Source organism: Solanum stenotomum, chromosome 1, assembly GCF_019186545.1.
Source record: "Solanum stenotomum isolate F172 chromosome 1, ASM1918654v1, whole genome shotgun sequence".
NCBI lineage: Eukaryota > Viridiplantae > Streptophyta > Magnoliopsida > Solanales > Solanaceae > Solanum > Solanum stenotomum.
In genome coordinates, this window is record NC_064282.1 from 87444570 (window position 1) to 87467021 (window position 22452).

The following is a 22452-nucleotide window of genomic DNA, read 5'->3' on the forward strand; positions in this document are numbered from 1 at the left end:
CATTTTCCATACATTTTGACTGTAGGATGTGTTTGGTATGAAGGAAAATGCTTTTATAAATAAATAAACAATTTTCTTGCTTATTTTCTAGTGTTCGGTAAGTGAGCTAAAATATTCTCCCAGACATATTTGCGTGTAATTTAGGAAAATACTACAGGGGTGGAGATGGGGTGGGGAGGGTACCGTTTTGGGGACGCTGGGAGTGGAAGGAAACAATGAGCTTCGTATGACAATTATGAAACTTGTTTTCTCTTTTCCCGCTAGCGAAGTAATTTTCTTGATTTTTAAGTAACTTGTTTTCCTCAAGAAAACCAAAAAATGTTTCCTCTCCTCCTTATCAAACACACTTGTGTAGTGATAACATTTATTTTACAATTGGACACCCATAAACAGCATGGAATCATTGGTACAACAGATGGTTAACAGATTTTATCTGATTGTTAATGTTCAATATCCAAGATTCAAGCTTAATAATATCAAAAGGAATGAAACTGACATATCCTGACTTGCTTCTACAAATGACGAGTCGCGCAAGCTAGGGAAGTGAAATCTATTAGAATAGAAAATAGTGCAACTCGATCAGTATAAGAATAAAGCGAGGTAAGTCATTGGCACCAGAAAAGTTGGGTTAATAACTACACAGACATACCTACCACAGGTAAATCAATGTTCTTAGCTGATCAGATCATTTTACGCCAAACTCCTTATTCTGGCTATGGAATTAAGCACGTGCTCGTGTCAACTTAAACTAAGACTTCTCTTCATCTGATTGAGGACATGCTGCAGGCCCTGGGGCAGCTTCAACATCAACGAAGAACTCCTCAACTAAAACAAAGCCAAACCAAAAGCATAAGAATGATTATTTTATACTCTAAGAAAAGCATACAAAGTTTAGCTAGATCAAGTCAGGTCATCTTTTAACTATGGGAAATGTTCCTGCCCAAGCAACTTATTCATGATCCTCAGACAGCTAAATTTTATATACATGCCTTGCTTCAGGGTAATAACGTTTTTTCTTGTAATAAATGTGCATACCTTCGTTGGCGTGTAAGTTTAATACGCAAATGCAAAAACTAATTATTTTTTTAAGGCCATGGAGCAATCATGTGTCAGTGTTAAAATGTTCATGACTAAACCATGTCATACAAGGTATGAAAGCAAGACTGCATTCACAAGGATCAGAGTCGGATTTACATGTTTTCGAAGTAAAGAAAATGAATACCGATTATAAGAAGACTCCAGCCGTTAAATCCATCTAAATAGTACAGAACTTAAAGGTAATGCTTTTTTGAACTTCTCAATCTGCTTCTGATTCAAAGCATAAGACTACGCGGGCAAGAAAGTAGTAATTCTCACCTATATCCTCTTGTTCTGGAGAATCAAGCAGAATGTCTGAATCGGAAGGCAAAAACGGGGAACCAGGATAGTTTCCTAGAGATCCTAAATCTGCAATTAGTATTGGAGCAAAAATTATTATTAATCAGACCAAGTAGGGAAGAAAAAGATAGGACAATCATGCATATATGAGAACTAGAAAATGCTAAGAGCAGGAAAGGAATCCTAAAGTTCAGAACTTTATGCAGCCAACACAAATATCAACATCGAATTAAGCCTGGGTGGATTGGGACAACCTCTTTGAAAATGATGTCCAATTATGCTTTCCAGGAGTTGTGCTATTAATAATATTTTTTAGTTATGTATGATGAAAGTTACCTCCCAAGTTTGATAAGTCTGCTGTTAGATCCGAAAGACTGAAATCCCAAGGAATTTGATCCAAGGATCTCAGCAAATCTCTAGAATTACCAACACCATTATCTGGTGGAANTTTTTCAACAAAAAAATAATTGTAGTTTGAAGTTGGAAGAGAGTTTTGGAAAATGTTTTCCTTAAGTTTTGAAGGGAAGTCATTTTCCTTAAATTTGAGGAAAATGAGTTGATTTGGAAAACATTTTCCAAAACATTTAACCCAACCAAACATGAGAAAATTGAAAAACATTTTCCGAAAAATGTTTTCCTTCATACCAAACACACCCGTAGAGATACTTAAAGCTAATGCTTTTTTGAACTTCTCAATCTGTTTCTGATTCAAAGCATAAGACTACATGGGCAAGAAAGTAGTAATTCTCACCTATATCTTCTTGTTCTGGAGAATCAAGCAGAATATCTGAATCGGAAGGCAAAAAGGGGGAACCAGGGTAGTTTCCTAGAGATCCTAAATCTGCAATTAGTATTGGAGCAAAAACCACTGTCAGATTTTGCTTTCCAGGAGTCGTACTATTAATAAAGTTTTTGAATTATGTATGAGGAAAATTACCTCCCAAGTTTGACAAGTCTGCTGTTAGATCCGAAAGACTGAAATCCCAAGGAATCTGATCCAAGGATCTCAGCAAATCTCTAGAATTACCAACACCATTATCTGGTGGAAGTTGCAATCCTACTGAACTTGCTACATCAGATGGGAACGAAGAGTCAAGCACTGATGTGTCAATTCCCATCCCTGAAATCTCCGAAGTGGTGAAGGGGAAGTGGCCACTGGAAGCTACTGATGCAGGGCTTACAGGCATATCAGACATGGCATTGCTAGGTGGAACAGCTGGTGCTACATCGGATGCACTCGTTTCTACCACCATACTGTCAACAAATAGGAAAATGTAAAGTGACATTTGCCATACCATTTCTTTTAAATATCTACTATAGAAATAGCTTTTCATCATTTTAAGCCCATAAACATATTTGACCTTGTATAGATAGTGTAATTTTTGGACGAATGGGGTTTAGAACCCCTTGAGGCACCCTAGCACCATCCCTGAGGTATAAAAACAAAACACAAACACGAGGGACTGAGCAGAAAAGTAATCTCTTTCACCAACCTCAGTTAGGGGTGGGCATAAATACCTGGCGAGAGCTCTCACCAATTCTATGAAGCATGAAATATATATACTTGTCACGGTGTAAAGTTAAATTCAAGATCTTTGCAAGTATAATATGGTGAGTATATAAGATAAACATGGATCCTAATAGGGAAAACACGTCGAATTGGGAAGTGTTTATGGATTTTCAGAGTTCTAGTCTCACATTTCAAAGTTTAAAAGGGAGTTTTAAGCCTATAAAAAATGAATTCTCACTCATTTCCAGAGTTCATTTGCATTGGATGATAGTTGCTTGGTGCAGGCACACCATTAACCACATGGCAACTGGACATGCCCATCGGATCAAAATGAGGTTGACCTGCAGCCGGATGCGGAGGTTGTTGTAGGACGGGGTATCCCATGGGTAAGTTGTTGACTGCACTGAAAACAAGAGGCAATCAACAATAATGACAATAAAGTACACAAGAATATTGTTCAATAGCTCTGTAGATAACACAAAGTTCCTGTTCTCTTAAAGTATCTTAAGTCCACTTCGAAAGGATGCGATAGTTTAACGTTGTTCCAGAAATGAAGAAGGATGAAAGGGAAGGAGTACAATAACTTCTATTGTATTAACTCATTATGCTTCCTCTCATGGGATGCCCCCATTTAGTTCTCCAAGAAAGCAGTATTAATCCAAATTAAGTCATAAAAGTGAATGACACAAACTAAATAGGGAACTCAACAGAATATGAAACAGCAGGAAGACGAAGACAAAAAAGAATATGAAATTGAATGAAATGATATAACGGTAAATAAAATTACCTTGCATGGTATTTATCCCATTCTGCATCGGAGTCAATGGAACCTTCGGAGGCACAGGATATTTCATCAGATGATATTGGTGCTCAAGCAAATGATTGAACAAGATGATTTGTTTCTTCAGTTTAAGCCTAATGTAGTATGCCCGAAAGAAATCTGCATTTTCCTCTTCCAATTTTTGCCAAACTGTATTAAAGTATGAAAAGGTTTAAGAGACTGAGAACTGACACATTATAGCCAAAACCAAAGTAATGATAAATATGAGAAAACATATTTCAATTAAGCAGAAAATGCATAAACCATTACAATCACCAACAATTTCATTTTTGATATACATACCAAGAGCTGTAAATCCGGGATCTATCCTTGCGCGATTAAGAAGTGTTTTAACCACTTCATCCTTATTCATATACAGTTGTAAGCAACGTTCAATCAAGTTTTGGACCTACATCACCATTTGTGTCATAATAAAGTTTGAAAAACAAGGTGTGACAGAGAATGGAAACTTCCCCTACACACACTTGTATAAAAGTATGTGTCGGAAAAAAGAACTATCTTACTAGCTCAATATCTTCACGTGAAACTTTCCGGTTGTCATTGCCTGATGCAGAAACTGAACCTGAATCTGCTACAGGTGTATCTGTTGTATTGTTCTGCTGGTCACTCTGGGCTTCATGAGAGGCCTGAGTTGAAGATTGTTTCTCAGTTGTGTTTTGTAGATCCTGAAGTTATTACAATGAACAATATAAGGGAAAAAAAAAGTTCCATATCTGAACAACAAGTTACAACTTACCAAAAGAATTTAATAGCAAAAATGAAAATCTAAACATATCAGGTTTCAGAATTTTAGTCATATGCATACATTATTTGCTGGCTCTATAAGAAGAGAATGTTGATAAATAGTTAACTATTACAGGATAAGGAGGAACTACATGATTACAGAACGGAGATTACTCAACTTTATAAATAAGCCACAAGAGTAAGCAGCGAGTTAATTGAGTCATAACTTGCACTGAGAAACTTTTCGAATAAAATAGATAGCATTGCCAAAAAAATGAAATTCCATAAATCAAACCAGAGAAAGACATGAAGGATCTGAACACATCAAAAGGAGACCTAGTAATATATAAACACAAGTACCTGTGTGGTCTTCATTTTAGCTAACTGCAAGCACACTAAATATCTCCCTGAAGCTCCAATACGCCATGGCTATAACTTGTATTACTTCTTTGAAGATCTCTCAATAAAGGAGAAGAAATCACCTGAGAATAAAATAGAAGAAAGATTCAACAGAATTACAAGTCCACAAACTGTGTAAAATAAGAAGATCAAACTTCAGCATAAAATTTCAGGATAAGAAAAGCAAACATCATTTTTTAGTGCAAGGCACTCATATCTCTTTGGACCATGTAGAAAGATGAAATTGAAACAATATCTTTCCACTTCTGAGGAAAATAATTGATCTACTTTAATTAGTGAACTCCGTTTTTTGATAAAGTCAAGATTTTTGCACTGAATATCACACCAAGATAGTGTCGTCATGTTTCCAAGGATCCATCAACCCATCTATGCAAAAAAGAAGGCTCCTTTTTCACCAAAAATATCAATGAAACAAAAAAATCTGGTTGATTTTCTGTCATTTACACCCAAATTGGCCAAAATGCGCAAGAGGAGCTACTCGACTTTCCATCTCTCCTCTTCCTAGCATCCATATTTTCCACCTACCAGCTGGTCAAATGATTTTCCATTGTTTGAGATGCTCATATTTAATACAATTCTATTACAAGGTAGTAATGTAGTTTTTTTTAGAGGAAGTTAACTGTATTACAAAAACAGCATTAAAGAAGTGCAAAGTAATTGCAGGTTGAGCAAAAACCGAAATTCGAATACCTATATTATCTAATAAGGATTTTAAGAAGCTAAGAATTGATTCTGCATCATTTACAAACTCCTCCTTAGACCAATAAGATGACAAAAGTATACAATTAAACTTGATCTGTTTGACTGTATTTGCCTTATCTTCAAAACATGTAGTGTTTCTTTCCCTCCACACTGTCCACCATATCCATGTTGAGATAGTCTTCCACCACTATGATTTCTTGTTCCTGTTCAGCCATTGTTCCAACAACTAGCAGTTGTGAGGTGTTACTTGGCATAACCCACTTTGATATGAATAAACAAAAGGTTTACAGTTGGTTTGTACATCATCCCCACATAGTTGACATCTGCTACCAACCAAGAGAAGCAGGTCACATTATACAAGGTTCTAATGTAGTAACAGATGGTCCACATCCTTCCCATTCATCTAGCACATGTGACATCAACTTACTATAAACATCTCCTCTTCCTCAGATTATCTGACATTAGGTTAGGATCGCACATAGTATACAGTATAAAAAACCCACCTTTAGGTGTTTAGTATCCCACATTGGCTTCCACATGGTCCTCTTATCACCTCCATTGAGCAGGTAGTTATAGTATGACTACATAAAAAACAGTTGCTGCTTACCCAGTTACATAATATTGTCAAGGAAATGGTATTTTGTTATTTTCCGGAACAACATATAGGCTATAGCACTATACATTTCTTCTGAAGGACACTATTCACTTCATCCCACTCCAGTCTTGAATAGATCTCTGAAAAAGATGCTTCCCCTCATGCTTGTCCTTCATCACTCCCAAGCATTTAAGGTTTCGCGGCATGTTTTTTACAAAAAAAAAAGTTGGGGAATTCCTCCTTCAAGGGTACCATACCTTCGACTGTGATTCTTAACTGTGAATAAAATGAATCCTGAGAGCTCCTTCACTCCCCCCATGGTTCCCTCTCCACATGCATATGCGGCTATAACACTATCAAGGATGCAACTAATACTCATTTAGTCTTTTATCTTTATTATGATAAAGTCGTAACACCATAACGTAATTGGATATCAGAAGAAGCCAGAACAATAAATGTGATGGAAGGGACATTGTGAAAAAGGAGACGACTCAGGGTAGAATATCCCCTATTTTGTGGTGACTAAGATCATTTAGCAACCCAAGCATGCTAGAGTTGAGAAATGCTTTGTCAACACTAAAATGTTACTGTTCTTGTATACAAGAACTAAAGCATTACTTCAACAGATGCCCAAAACTGAAAAAGGAGGATCTTTCATGAAGACGAAGTTCAAAATTTCTTTCCATCCGATAAGGAAATCAATTATCTATAAAAGAAGGTGCATAGGCATGAGGAAAATTTTCAAAGTGCATGATGAATTCTTCAATCTGTTATTCAACATAGTAGAGTTGGATGAGTATACTTGATAACTTTGCAACCTATCTATCCAGATGCTCTACATGATTTACGACTAATTTGTCTCCTATTAATGAAGTCCTAAATTAATTTCTCAACATGAGATGAGATTAGCATGGTTTATCGAATGCCAAACCAAAGATAATTTTCAGCTTCAATCTGGGAGCTTAAATGTGCAATTCTCTAAAGGTTCCCGCTGTCTTTACTTACAAGTTACATTCTGCCACGAATCTAAATGTATAAGCAGCAGCCATTAGATACAGATATGAGACCTCTCGGGCTCTGTAAGGCGATCAATTGCTGTGTCTTTAACTAACACCGCAACAAGGACTACTGGCAGAACTAAACTGCTGAAAATGAAAAGGATCTAATTGAAAGAAGACTACCAAGAGATTGTCTTATTTAAATGAGCAGAACGCTTACCAACAACAACATACCCAATGTAGTCCCACAAAGTGGGTCAGGAGAAGGTAGAGTGTACGCAGGCAGACCTTACCCCACAAACTTTAGCATCAGCAATACCATCAAAACAATGAACCATGATAACAAAGAAGCCTTTTTTTTATTTTTTACAAGTAGAATACCATAACAAAGAAGTCTCGAACAGCTCAAACAAGATTGACTTGCAAAAATGATCAAACTATCCACAAAGATTAAGTCTTCTCTACAAAAACCATCACTTTGAAAGAAAAATCACAGAAATTCTGCACTATGCTGAACAGCATAAAATACCCTTGCTGCAATATCCACATAAGAAATCAAGATAACCATCCCCATTTCAGAAAAGAAACCAGCAGAAGTTATGAACTAGTAAAGATCAGATATCCACATTGCAAGAGCCTAATGTATCACAATACATAGAAGCAGAAACTCTAAAAGATCTCCAGATAGTTGCAACAGATTACTACTGCAAAATCAAGATTGTAGTACTAAAATACTCCTCATGATTATCACCAAGTACAAATAACAAAATTTCCCAAATATACAAGAACCCCATCTGATAAATCTCCACACTAGCTCCAACCAGTGGAAAAGAAACACCAAAGATTGCATTTTTAAACTAAAATTAACCCAATTCTTGAAATAAAAAACCTAAAAAATGCAAATAAGAAAATACCCAAAAAACAAAAACAGCAAAAAAAAAACCAAGCCTTTGTATAAAAGAGAAAAACAGCTAGAGAAAACGAAGACAAACCTGCAGTTCCCAGTAGCAAACAAGATGCAAATTTGAGCTTGCCAAACCAAAAAGAAAAAAGACAATTCTTGAAGTGGGAATAAAGTAGTTTAATTAGGAAAATTAAAAGAAATTAAAGTTGGAAATTTGGCCATAATAAAGAAGAAGAAGCAGAAGAGGAGGAGATTGGGACAGAGAAAAAAATGGTTTTTTTTTTGTTGGATGATTATTGGTCCTTTTCTGTTCAGTACGGTGTTGCTGTTACTGTAGCTGGCAAATGAAATAATGAGAAACTGGAAACTGCATATTACCGCCAAACCATAGTTTAACATAACTAATTATTTGAACTATTATATTTTATTGGAAAAATTACTCAACTATACATCATTTATTATCATATTTTCTTATTTTTCCTACTATTTCAAAAAATATCAAAAATCCCTTCTTTTCCTTCCATCATTCCTTTTTCCGGATACATTAATCTGAAATTTCATACCCATGATGTTCCTTCCTTTTTTTCACGCCACAAATCTTTCCATAATTACATCAATTAATCTATTTTTGAATTTCAAATCTTTTCTATCTCCAATTAATGATTTCAAATTATTCAAGAGGTAGATTTGTTTCAATCACTTTAATTTCCAATTTTTTTTTATTTTTAATTTTTTCATCTTAAAAAATAAAAATAAAATTACCTCCGCCCCCTTCCCCCATTGAAATCTTATGAAACTATGCAATTTTAGTTAATCATATCGTCGTTGAAATTTTTTTTTTTCTTTTAATGTATCTAATGTTGAAAAACGTTCAAAAAAAAAAGAAGAAAAAAGTTGGATCTGCCATTGCATGATCATCACTATCAAAGATACATATTTTTAATGTATCTTATTTATTTTGAGTCTTAAATTAGTCTATGTTAGTGTTATCATTAATCTGATACATCACTGCTACAAAACCTTTGTTTTATGCAATGTATCATGTTCATATTTAAGGTATTGATACATAACTCTAATGTTTTTGAATCTTCGATTAGTGTTTATCATGTTCAATATAAATGTACTTGATACATAAAGTTTGTATTATGTATCACACACACAAAAAAGAAGCTAATTTGGAACAATTACATGTATAATGTATTTTTTAATTTTAAATTATAGTATTTCTCAAACAAAATAAGATACATAAATAATAATGTATCATGTACTGACTTTTTAGTTATGATACGTAAATTCGAATTTATACTAAATGTATTTGATACATAACAATTACCAAACAATAATGTATCAATCTCAAACCTAAAATCTTGTGTGCAACACTTTCTTATTTAATATATATAGCTAGTAGAAATACAACACTTACTAATTTTAATTGAAAGGATCTTCATGATGTATCTTCTCAAATTTTTTGATAATTTTGAATCAAAATTGAAAGGATCTTCAATGAATTAGGAGAATAATTTTGAAACTCAAAATTTTCAATAATTTTGAATCAAAATTTTCAATAATTTTGAATCAAAATTGAAAGGATCTTCAATGAACTAGGAGAAAAATTTTGAATCTCAAAATTTTCAACAATTGTGAATCAAAAAATCGAAAGGATATTTGATGAAATTGAAGATTCACAAAAGAAATCGTTTGTCCAACAACAATTCCATCACTTTTGTATCCTTCATAACTCACCTCGCTAATCCAAAATTTCGACAAAAGCTTTTATGAAACAGAGAGAATGATGAACAAGAAGAAGAAATTTAATTTTTGATTGTTTTGGTTAGTTACACTATATGATTTAATTCTTGATAATAATTTGGAATGGAATAACGCAATTTATGGGATCTTAATTTGATTTTCAGTTTTTTTTTTTTCCCTCTTAATTAGTGCAACAGATGGATACTATGAGGTCTTAATTTGATTTTTCAACTTTTTTTTTCCTTATTAAGTGCAACAGATTGATACATAATGTATCAACAATAATATATTCAGATCCTTAATTATGTATCCGAAATGACTAAAAAATATGGAATTTGTGTAATTAGAAAAATAATAGGGATAGAAGGTAATTTAGGCTTTACACTATGAGATTTATGAAAATTGTACTTTTTTATTCTAATCATCCATGGTTGTGGTGGGAGGCTAGAAATCTATATATCCTTGAGACGGAAATAAAAAAATCTTAATAGTTTAGTTTCAGTTGGTTGATTATTTGAATTCTAATTCTTTGACTTGTAATCTTATCCTTTATTTTACTTCCTCTTACTCTAAAAAGGCAAATGTATCCTCAATTTTTCTACTTACTCTGTTCATCTTNGAGATTTATGAAAATTATACTTTTTTATTCTAATCATCCATGGTTGTGGTGGGAGGCTAGAAATCTATATATCCTTGAGACGGAAATAAAAAAATCTTAATAGTTTAGTTTCAGTTGGTTGATTATTTGAGAGAAAAGGCCAAAAATCGTCCTTCATTTTTGGGTTTAGACACAAATTCATCCATGTTCTTTAATATAGAGCACTAATAGTCCTTCTTGTTTGCTAAAGTGGTGCACTTTTAGTATGTCCACTAACAAACAGTTAACTTTTAACAGAAAAAATAACTTCTTTTTTTTAATCGTTTATCCTAATATCATTTCCAACTCACAATTTAACTAAACATAATTCTCCAAGATTATTTTTCCAATTTACACGCACATATTCATATAATTGTCCATTTGGCTATAAATACCAGGAACCATTTGAAATATTATCAAACAACTTGTACAGCCTAAAGATGGCTTTGTTCTTAAAAGAATAACACTTCTACTTTTTCAATTAATTTTTATTTGTCAATTATACTAAAAATAGATATTCACTTTTATTTGTTTATTTTGAAAAATTAAGAGATAATTTTCCATTTCATATTCTTATTATTAAGTACTATTCATTTCTCGGTGAATGGGATGACTTACCAATTAAGGATGATGTAATAAAATTAAAATTTTATCCATTATTTCTTAAGTTGTATGTCAAGTCAAACATAAACAAGTAAACATGAACGGAGGAAGTAATTAGCTACCATGGAATTACTCCTTTTTAGATGGGCTTTTGTACCTCCGCTTTGGTTGCAAATACTAACAATAATTTACTAGTTTCTTTATCCAATTTTCATGGCAATAAAGTTCTGCAGAACATATCAAGCAAAGGGAAATTAACTTAAAAGGAAATTTGAATTATAGTCATGATGACGATTATGTGATCATAACAACAAAAGAGAAGAAATTTATAAGCGAAAATTTATAGTGTTTTTCCCTATCTTTTCTTAGCTACGACTCACAGCAAATCTACAAGAAAAGTAGTAAAATCTATCTTTTTGAACTATGCAAATAACAATCTTCATTTTTTTTATTGTTGAATTGTGGTTGCAATATTAGGGGGAAAAGGATTGTTAAAAGTTCACGGCCAGTTAGTAAAGTGACCAAATGTGCACCAATTTAATAAACAAGAGGGACTATTTGTGCTCCAAGTGAAATATTAAGGATGACTTTAAATCTAAGCCCAAAGATAAAGGACTATTTTGAGCTTTTCCTCATTATTTGAATTCTAATTCTTTGACTTATAATCTTATCCTTTATTTTACTTCCTCTTACCCTAAAAAGGCAAACGTATCCTCAATTTTTCTACTTACTCTGTCCATTTTTACATGTCTATTATTTTAAAAACGGAAAAATAATTATTCAACAATAAAATCAAGAGTCTATCTATCTTATCATTATTATTTAAATACTCCCTTCTTTTTAAATTAATTGAATTATTGAGACATTTTTTATTTTTCAAATTAACTTAATTGTTCATACTTTTAGAATGTTCTTCCAAGTTTACCCTTCATTAGTTAGTATTGGAATTAGTTATTAATTAATGTTTAGTTATTTAAATCATAAATTTGACAATAATTAATAAGGGTAAAAATGGAAAGTTATGTCTAATTTATGTCTTAATCTTCTTTTCTTAGAGGGTGTGAAACACCTCAACAATTCAATTAATTTGAAATGGAGGGAGTACTATTCAATATCTAATACATTTTTCAGAACATTAAGTTTAATATTTTCAAAGTATAATGTAGCAATATTACCTCTATTATTTATTATTTATTTAGGTGTGTGTCAAGTCAATAGTGAAAAACTATTATTGGACAAAGAAAATATTTAAAATGGATATACTCCTCATTAATAAAATGATGTATATATATTTTTATCTTGTAATAAATATTACATATATCTCCTCAATGTCTAATAAATAAGGCATATTTTATCATTTCATTAACAAATATATATTTACTAAATGAAAGAAATAGTAAAAAAAAAAATCTAAAAACAGTTTTAATTTTTTTTTAAAAAAATGTCACATTGCTTTAATAATTACCTCACCCAATATTTTACTCCCCAAAATCCGATCAAATTAAATATAATTCAACTCCTCTTTTATTTAAATCTGATCCAAACCTATGTTATGACTGAGCATAACAATGATATTGAATTATTTTTTTCTTCATTTGGGTTTGGTCTAGAGAATTAAATACTTCTTTGTTAATTCTGTAAATATAGATTTGTTATTAAATAGAATATATATGTATATATGCAACATTTATTAGTTGGCGTTGCCGCGTGGGTATGTATGCATCATTTTGCCAACGAGGTTTATAGAAACGTTTAGGCAATACAAAAAAGAAGTTGAAAATCAGTTGGATAAGAAGATAAAAATAATTAGAAGTGATAGAGGTGGAGAATATGAATCTCCTTTTTCAGAAATATGTTTGAAAAATGGAATCATCCATCAAACTAATACCCCATACTCACCTCAATGTAATGATATTATGGAAAAGAAAAATTAAACTTTGAAGAAAATAATGATTGTCTCACTTATAAGTTTGGGTTTACCACAAAACTTGTTGGGGAAAGCTATTCTTACAGCAAATCGAATACTCAACAAAGTGCCCCATATAAAAACACGGGCTATTCCATATGAGAAATGAAAAGAAAGAAAACTCAATTCGAAATATTTCAAAGTGTGAGGTGTCTATCCAAAGTCCAAGTTCTTATACCTAAAAAGGTCAAAATAGAACATAAAATTGTGGACTATGATTTCGTTGAATATGCCAAAAATAATAAGGCATATCAATTTTTGGTTCATAAATCTGAACATCCAAATATTCATGAAAATACAGTAATTGAATCAAATAGCACTGAGTTTCTTGAACACATCTATACAACCGTATAAAACTAGATTCTAGTTGTTTAAACGACCTTAGAAAGAACCAAAGAAGAATGTACCTAATAAAGAGAGTTCAAGGCATAACAAACGTCAAAGGACATCTACTCCCTTTTGATATTTGATTTTGTAACATTTCTTCTTGAAATTGAGCCTCAAACATTCAAGGAAGTTATGTTCTCTACGGAGCCATCCTTTTGAAAATAGGCGGTCAATGATGAGACTGATTCAATCTTAAGTAATCACTTGGAAGCGGGTTGATCTTCCTCCGGAAAACAAACCTTGGATTTAAAATAGATTTTCAAAAGGAAATGAAAGTTGATGAAACTATTGACAAATACAAAGCAAGACTTGTCGTCAAATGCTTTAGACAGAAAGAAGGTTTTGATTATTTTGATACATACTCACCAGTAACTAGGATTACTTTCATTCAGATGTTAATTATCCTAGCTGTAGTATATGACCTTGAAATCCATCAAATGGATGTAAAAATAATTTTCTCAAATGGAGAATTGGAGGATGAAATTTACATGGAATAACCTAAAGGTTTCTTGGTTCTTGATAAAAAAAAAAGGTATGCAAACTTATTAAGTCACTTAACTAAGAAAGTATGCAGCGAGGCAAAGCCGATTGAGAATATGACGGTCGTCCCCTCGGCACTTGGGAGGCATGCTATTTAATAAAGATTCAAAACAAGCACCCAAACAATGACAAACAAAGTTTGATAAAATTATGTTGACAAATAGATTTAAGATCAATGAATGTAATAAATGTGTTTACATTAAAAATACTCTGAATCGAGTGGTTATTGTATGCCTTTATGTGGATGATATGTTGATAATGAATAACGACACTAGTAACATAAATACTACTAAGTGTATGTTTGCTAGTAATTAGTTCGATATAAAAGATCTAGGAGTTGTCAATTTGATAGTGGGAATTATGATTCATAAAACTCCTCATGGTGTAGCATTGTCTCAATCTCATCATATTCGAAAGGTACTTAAAAAATTCAAGTACTTAAACCTAAAAAGTGTAAAGACATCAATGATGTGAATATTGATCTAGCTAAGAATTAATCTGAAAGTCTGTCTCAATTGGGTTATGCCCGATTATTGAGAAGTTTGATATACATCATGAATTATACACAACCAGACATAACTTGTGATATAAGTAAACTAAGTCGATACACAAGTAATTCCAACCAAAATCATTGGATGACAATGAAACAAGTTTTAGAGAAACTTAGATGACACTCAAAACTTTGTTTTACATTATAGCAAGTATCCAACAATCGTTGAAGAAAATAGTGATGTAAATTGAATTACTGAATCAAATAAAACTAGGACAATAAGTGGATATGTTTTCATCATTGGTGGAGGAGCAATATCCTAAAAATCATCCAAAAAAACATGTATTGTTCACTCTACAATGGAGTCTAAGTTCATATCCTTATACAAGGTCGGCAAAGAAGCTTAATAGCTCCGAAATTTCTTAAAAGACATTTCATTTTGCCCAAATCAATGGCCCCTATATGCATACATTGTGATAGTCAAGCTACAACAAAAAGGGTTGGGAGCATTATGTATAATGGTAAGTCTCGTTACATACAACGAAGAAGATATATACAACTTTGTTCGAAAACTACTCTCTAGTGGAACTATCACAATTGACTATGTAAAGTCAAAGGATAATATGGCAGATCCACTTACAAAAGGCCTAACTAGAGAGGGAGTTGATAGATCATCAAATGGAATGGGACTATGACCGAGGACAAGTCATTGTGACGGTAACTTTAACTAGAAGACTAGAAATTCCAAGATCTAGGTTCAAGGAGATCAAACAAAATCATTGACGACAATTTAACATTGTCAAAATTATTTTATGGTCTATTCTCATGATGAGACAATGTTCAGTAACAAGAATAAAGACATTAAGACTTTTTAATGATTTCTAATTGTATTACAAGGTATATCGAATGGTGTATCTATGGGATAACACATTTAGATCTCACTTATGTAAGTGTGACGTGTAAGTCACTTTAAGGAGAATCCAGTAAGGCCAATTCTCTACGCACTTATAAATCAAGAAGTGTTCATAGCTGAAACAAACGAAATAATGATACTAGTTAAGTGTATGTACTTTGTATGTGTATATTGCGTTGATTAATAATATTATGTATATAAAATAGTAAATTATTATGTGTATGTTATATTATTAAGTATAAAAGTTTAGAAAAATAATGTAAAAATTTTAAGATGAAAAATGTATTTAAAGAGGAACATGATAACTCAAGCATACCAATTAAGGAGAAACAAATTAAATGTAGTGAACAAAATATTTTCATTGCTATAAAAAAAATCTAAATATTGGTATTGATATACGAAAGCGACCCTAAACAATAAACTAAAGGAAAATTGAATTACTATATATGAATATAACACATCTATTTATAACAAATAAACAATAATAGAAATGATTATATATTTCTATATATTAGAAAGGACAGTTTCAACATGTCAGTGTTCTGACATTAAATTAAAGTTTGGAGGTATTAAAGTTTTTTAAAAAAATAAAAAAATTGCAAGATAAGCTTGCTTAAAAATGTTGTAACTTTTGCATTGTTATTTGAACCTAAGTAAGAACTCTTATAAAGATCCTCCTTTTTCTGTTTAATTACAAACTATTCCCTGCCCATGGTGAATATGATGGGTCCCACTTTCTATTTGCCATAAATGTTATTAAAGTCTTACAAAAGATTTTGCTTGCATCAAAAAGTTGTATTTTTTGCTTTGTTTTTTGTACCTCAGCAAGAGTTTTAAGAAAAGTCCAATCTTTTTTATTTAATTACAACTTCTACCCTGTAATTGAAGAATATGATGAACCTCACTTTTCTATTTGCCATAAGTATCATAAGACGCGGACTTTGGTCCACTTCCATTTTTTCCCTCTTCCATTTGTCATAAATTTCATAGATACTTTCTCCGTTTCAATTTATTTGTCAAATATATTTAACAAATTAAAAAAAAATATTTTTCTCTTATTATACCTTCAATTTATTAACATTAAATTAATATTATTAAAAAATATAGTGAGTAAATATGTTTAAACCTCTATCAACTAATAAGAGTAAAATGATAAACTCATTATACCATCATTATTTTCTTAAGAGGTGTGTCAAGTCAAAATGTCACAAGTCAAAAGGGTCGGAGGGAGTACATACTTCATCGTCTTTTACTTGTCCATTATTCAAAAATAAATTTTTTATTTTTATTGTCAATTTTCATATATTAAGAATAAATTTCTTTAAAAAATTATATTATATTTTTAGTATTAATTATTTAACCTATAAATTATTATTTTTAATGAATATATAAGTCCAAATATGACAAGTAAAAATGAGTTGACATAACATATAATGAGAAGAGATTCTAGAAAGAATAAATAATGAGAAGAATCAATTATAGGATTCAAGGAAAATGTTATCCTCTTATTGGCTGAGAGTTTTCTCGAAAATCAATTCATATCCACTAATTATAATTAATAAAGTAAATTGTAAATGTTATCTTTAATTTGACTCTTATAATAATAAAATAATTTTTTACTTGTTTATTTTAATAAATTAAGAAAATTAATTATGTTTGCCTAACTTTATCATTATCCTTAAGTAATTCTATAAATTAAATACTAATAGTCAAGTTAAACTCCTGAGAGACTAAAATTAAATTAATTAGTAGAGTATGCACATTTTCTTTATTTTTATCTTAATTGTTATTTTAACGAAAAATTATTAATTTGACTCTTATAATAATAAAATAATATTTTACTTGTTTATTTTAATAAATTAAGAAAATTAATTATTTTTGCCTGACTTTATCATCATCGTTAAGTAATTCTATAATTTACTAATAGTCAAGTTAAACTTCTAGATAATTGAGAGTCTAAAATTAAATTAATTAGTAGAGTATACACATTTTCTTTATTTTTATCCTAATTGTTATTTTAACAATAATATATTAATAATAAATTTTAAAATATAATTAATAAAATTATTCCGTAATATGTTTTTGGTAAAAAAAACTAAAAATAAGAACCTTGATAACTTTGAAAAAAAATGTATCATCTTTCGCTAATATATAAATAGTAATACTCTATATGTGAATAAAATGTCACTTTAAGTATCTAATGGTATAATGTTTCAATGAGTATAATAATTTACTATTTGACAATCAACATCCATTCATGGATCGAGAGCGTATTCAATTTTTCGTATGCAATACTATGAGTATATGATTAATAATTACTTAGGATGTGTTTGTTAAGATTAAAAATACTATTTTAAAACTGATTTCTAGGAAAATAAATATGTTTCTTATTTATTTTCTTGTTTTTGATAGGTTGGCAAAAATTATTATCCTAAAAATATTTTTATATAATTTAGACAAATACTATAAGAGGTGAAGGTAGAGGGTAGGGTTGTGTGTGGCGGTGGGGATGAAAATGGGGGGGAGCTCCATATTATGTGGTAAAGATGAGGTGTGGTTGAAAACGGAGGAAGACATTATCAATGTAGAATATCATGTGTAACTTTTTTTTTCACATGTCTATTATAGAAATCATTTCCTCATTTTAAAAAGAAAAAAATATATTTTCTAGAGAAAATATATTGCAAAGATTTTAACTGATCAAATATAGAAAAATTAACATTTTACATAACGAACACCACATTAGATCCATCAAATTTCTTTTATCCAATTTCACATAAAAACAAACTTAACAAAAAAAAGAAATAATACTTAATAATATTGGGCCTGTGCTGACACGGGCCATTGCTTTCTAGTAATAAAAAGGGAAACTTACATAAATATACTATATTAAGAACATATTTACCATTTATAGCAATCACAATTTTTTTCACTTGATCACTTTTAATACATTTATAATACAGTTTTAATACATATTACAAAGAACAATTTATTATTCACATATAATACAAGTTTTATTGATATANTGAAAACGGAGGAAGACATTATCAATGTAGAATATCATGTGTAACTTTTTTTTTCACATGTCTATTATAGAAATCATTTCCTCATTTTAAAAAGAAAAAAAAAATATTTTCTAGAGAAAATATATTGCAAAGATTTTAACTGATCAAATATAGAAAAATTAACATTTTACATAACGAACACCACATTAGATCCATCAAATTTCTTTTATCCAATTTCACATAAAAACAAACTTAACAAAAAAAAGAAATAATACTTAATAATATTGGGCCTGTGCTGACACGGGCCATTGCTTTCTAGTAATAAAAAGGGAAACTTACATAAATATACTATATTAAGAAAATATTTACCATTTATAGCAATCACATTTTTTTTCACTTGATCACTTTTAATACATTTATAATACAATTTTAATACATATTACAAAGAACAATTTATTATTCACATATAATACAAGTTTTATTGATAGATAATACATTTATCTAACATTTTAATACACTTATAATTCAATCTATCAATTTCTTACCAAACAAGCATAATATATTTTAAGATGCAGTTATAATACATATATATTGCATACATAATTCACTTTTAATACATATTGCAAATTTAACATAGTATTGCTATAAGTGATAATAAATAAAAAATATCACTAAAATCAGTAATTTTTTATTAAAATATACCAATCCAAATATTTTTTCCTAAAAGGAATAAAAGACGCATCTATCAAAAAGCTAAAAACACACGCCTAAACAGAATTGTCAAGGAGCAATAACAGGAAAAAAAATAGGAAAGACATAATAATTCTAAAAATATATTTATTGACACTAAATCCTCCTAAATTATCAAAATTCGTATATAACTAAAATAAAATTGGCAATCAATTAAAAGCGCAAATCACATAACGGATATGCTCTATTTAATACTGAATATGTTTTTTCTTATAATATATTTTAGAATTCCTTAATTTTAAAATATATCTTTCTTTTATCATATATTTTAAAATTTCTTAATTATTAAATCTCCAAATATTATTTACCATTTATTTTCTTCTTACCATATATTGTAAAATTCCTTAATTTTAAATATTAGTATAATAACGCTAATTAATTAATAATTTGAAAAAAAAAATAAATGACAATTTTTTCATTTTTTTAGAGTCTTTTAGTAAAGGACAAAAAAATTAATTAATATTTCTAAGAACCTTTATATTTTTAATATAACACCATTATTTTGAGTTACTTCATATTATGATCGCAAATATTTTGAGCTCATAAAGTAACATAATTATAAATCCAAGTGAGAGATTATTTGACTTTTTTCTTGACTTGCATATACATTGTATATTAAGAATAACTATGTTAGTTGTTATCGGTGAAAGATTGGTCTAGAAGACCACTAACTACAAGATGATTAAGTGTCATCTGGTCTTCATAAATTTAAGTATATTTTCGTAGTTAATTTTACGTTTTCAATGATTTGACATGATAAATTTTTAAATAAAGATGATAGCCTCTGTCTCTTAAAGTTTAATCCAGATACGAATTGTCTATATTTGAGTATGATCTTTAATTTTTTTTTCATAATTCGATGGTCATTAATTTTTATCCCTTTAACATAAGTTGTATAGTATCTAATTCACAAGACATAAGTTTAGAAAACTTTTACATTGAAGAGAACTTTTACCTTATCGGATAAAAGTTTGTAGGAATACGTTGTATTATATTTTGATACAGAAAAAAATTGTCTACTTTTTCTATTAGAAAATATTTTAAAATTTTTGAAGTAAACTACTTATGTTTTTATTTGGTAAAGAAAATTTTATGCAATATCATCTTATAAATTGTATTGCAAGTAAATGACTAAAATCTTATAAACTTCAATTAATCCTCACTAATATAAATATCAGCAATAATATTATTATGTAAAATTAAAAACTCTATAATAAATAAAAATATTAAAGGAAGTAGTTAGAGTTTTTCTATTTATGTTTCGGTCCCACAATCAAAATGGTCTAATCTATCAAACTGATTCCCTGATTAAGAAATTAACAATAAATAAGGGACCACACTTTTAATAAAACAAAATTTGAAATTTTTGTGTTTTTATAAAAAATTAAGTTGATATTTTATAGTAATTAAATTTACATATAAATTGATATTATAAATATAAATATATTGAATATTTAATATATGTATAGAATCTCAATAAAATAATTACTTTTTCGTCTTAATTTATTAGTTGTAACTTGACATGAAATTTAAGAAAAATGAATAACATATTTTGAATCTCGTGTTTATCTAAATTGATCCCTTATTACTGAGGAATAACATCATTTGAAGCCATTTACGCGAAAAACTCTCTTTAATAAATTACATCATTTCTTGCTACTAAATCTATGAAGGAGTTAAATATTTTTCTTTGTGCGAATTCAATTTAGATCATAAATACGTGGAATTAAAATGTCCTCTAATTTTATGATCTTAAATATGTTAATCGAAAAGTTAAAATTTAAAAATTATCAAAAAAAGGAAGAGATATATCTTTTAAAAATTGATTTAAAAAAACAATACAAACAAACCAAAAAGAAAGAGAATACTAAATTTACGTAAATTCAAATATGTTATGATTAATAAAATATCTCTATGCTAGTGGTTTTTGTTTTTNAAATTCGATGACGTTTCAATGGAACACCTATCGTAAATTATTATTTTTTTAGTCCGCACACGTTCTCTTATTATAAAAGAGGGAGTTTATGATGGGACATTATATAATATAATAAATTATTTTTTCTACTATATAATATATATATTATATATTTATTTTTCTACTATTAGGGAGTTTATATAATATATAATAATATATAATAATATATAATAATATATAATAATAAATCATTTACAAATGACTTAAAATATTTAATATTTAAAGGATATATAAAAAATAGGTTGACTCTCAAAATTCTATTCGGGTCATATATATTGGGACAGAAAAAATAACATATATCATTTTAAAATTACCAAAAAAGTATTATAAATAATAATAATTAACAACTTAAAATATCTTAAAGACATTTTAAAAGGGTTAATTTTGTAATTTTATCCATATCACATAAATTAGGACAAAGTGACCAGTAATGTAGGTTATTTGAAAGTTACATAACAATATTATAAATCACAATAATTAATAACTTAAAACATTTATTTTAAAAAAAAGGCAAATTTGGATGACTCTTCAAATTTCATTTGTGTCACATAATTTGAGATAACAAAAATAACATATATTGCGTCCATTTTAATTTATTTGTCTTAATATTTTTTTTATATTTAAAAATTGCATAAAAATTATAAATCATGATAATTGACAATATAAAATATGTTTGAAAAAGATACAAAAAATTGCACTGATTCTTGAAGTTAATCTATCGTAAAAATACAATAAATCATGATAATTGACAACATAAAATATTTTTTTTAAAAATACATATAAAAAATTTCGATTGATTCTTGAAATTAATCTATCGTTAAAATTTATGTATAAAATACAATAAATCGTGATAATTGACAACTTAAAATATTTATTAAAAAAATTTGACTAATTCTTAAAATTAATCTATCAATGTCACATAAAATGAGACAAAAGTAGTAATATGTATTATTTAATGTGAAATTATTGAAAACTACGTAAAATGTATTGTAAATCTTAACAATTAACAACATTTGATTAACTCTTGAAATTTTATCTATGTTACATACATTGAGACAAGCGGAGTAATATATATTAAGTATTTACAAATTACGTAAAAATATTATAAATTACATTATTAACAACTTCAAATATTTAAAAATCATATTAAATTTAAATAACTCACTATATTTTATCTGTGCCACATACATCAGGACAAAAAATAATAGTTATTGGGCCCATGCGTAAGGGAGTTTATGCCCAAGTATAATATATAATATTCAATGACTCTCCAAATTTCATTTGTGTCACATAAATTGAGACAACAAAAATAACATATATTGGGTCCATTTTAATTTATTTGTCTTATTTTTTTAGTTTTTTTTTTA

At 29.2% G+C, this 22452-nt stretch overlaps 1 protein-coding gene across 3 annotated transcripts; it reads right to left on the bottom strand.

Moving 5' to 3' along the window:
• Positions 1 to 412: 412 nt before the first annotated feature.
• LOC125864218 (uncharacterized) lies at positions 413 to 8338 on the bottom strand. 3 transcript variants are annotated; one of them, XM_049544142.1, is made up of 9 exons: positions 8159 to 8338; positions 4812 to 4933; positions 4232 to 4393; positions 4011 to 4116; positions 3675 to 3857; positions 3126 to 3285; positions 2315 to 2631; positions 2129 to 2218; positions 413 to 825 (listed from the first exon to the last, which is right to left on the bottom strand). In XM_049544142.1, exons 2-9 carry the CDS (start codon positions 4824 to 4826, stop codon positions 749 to 751), a joined length of 1110 nt encoding a protein of 369 aa, XP_049400099.1. In that variant the 5' UTR covers positions 4827 to 4933; positions 8159 to 8338; the 3' UTR covers positions 413 to 748. The 3 variants fall into 3 exon arrangements, with proteins under 3 accessions (XP_049400099.1, XP_049400091.1, XP_049400102.1); XM_049544134.1 differs by lacking the exon at positions 2129 to 2218 and adding an exon at positions 1357 to 1446 and having other exon boundaries at positions 8159 to 8337; XM_049544145.1 differs by lacking the exons at positions 413 to 825; positions 2129 to 2218 and adding an exon at positions 1598 to 1713 and having other exon boundaries at positions 8159 to 8337.
• Between the last annotated feature and the right edge of the window lie 14114 nt (positions 8339 to 22452).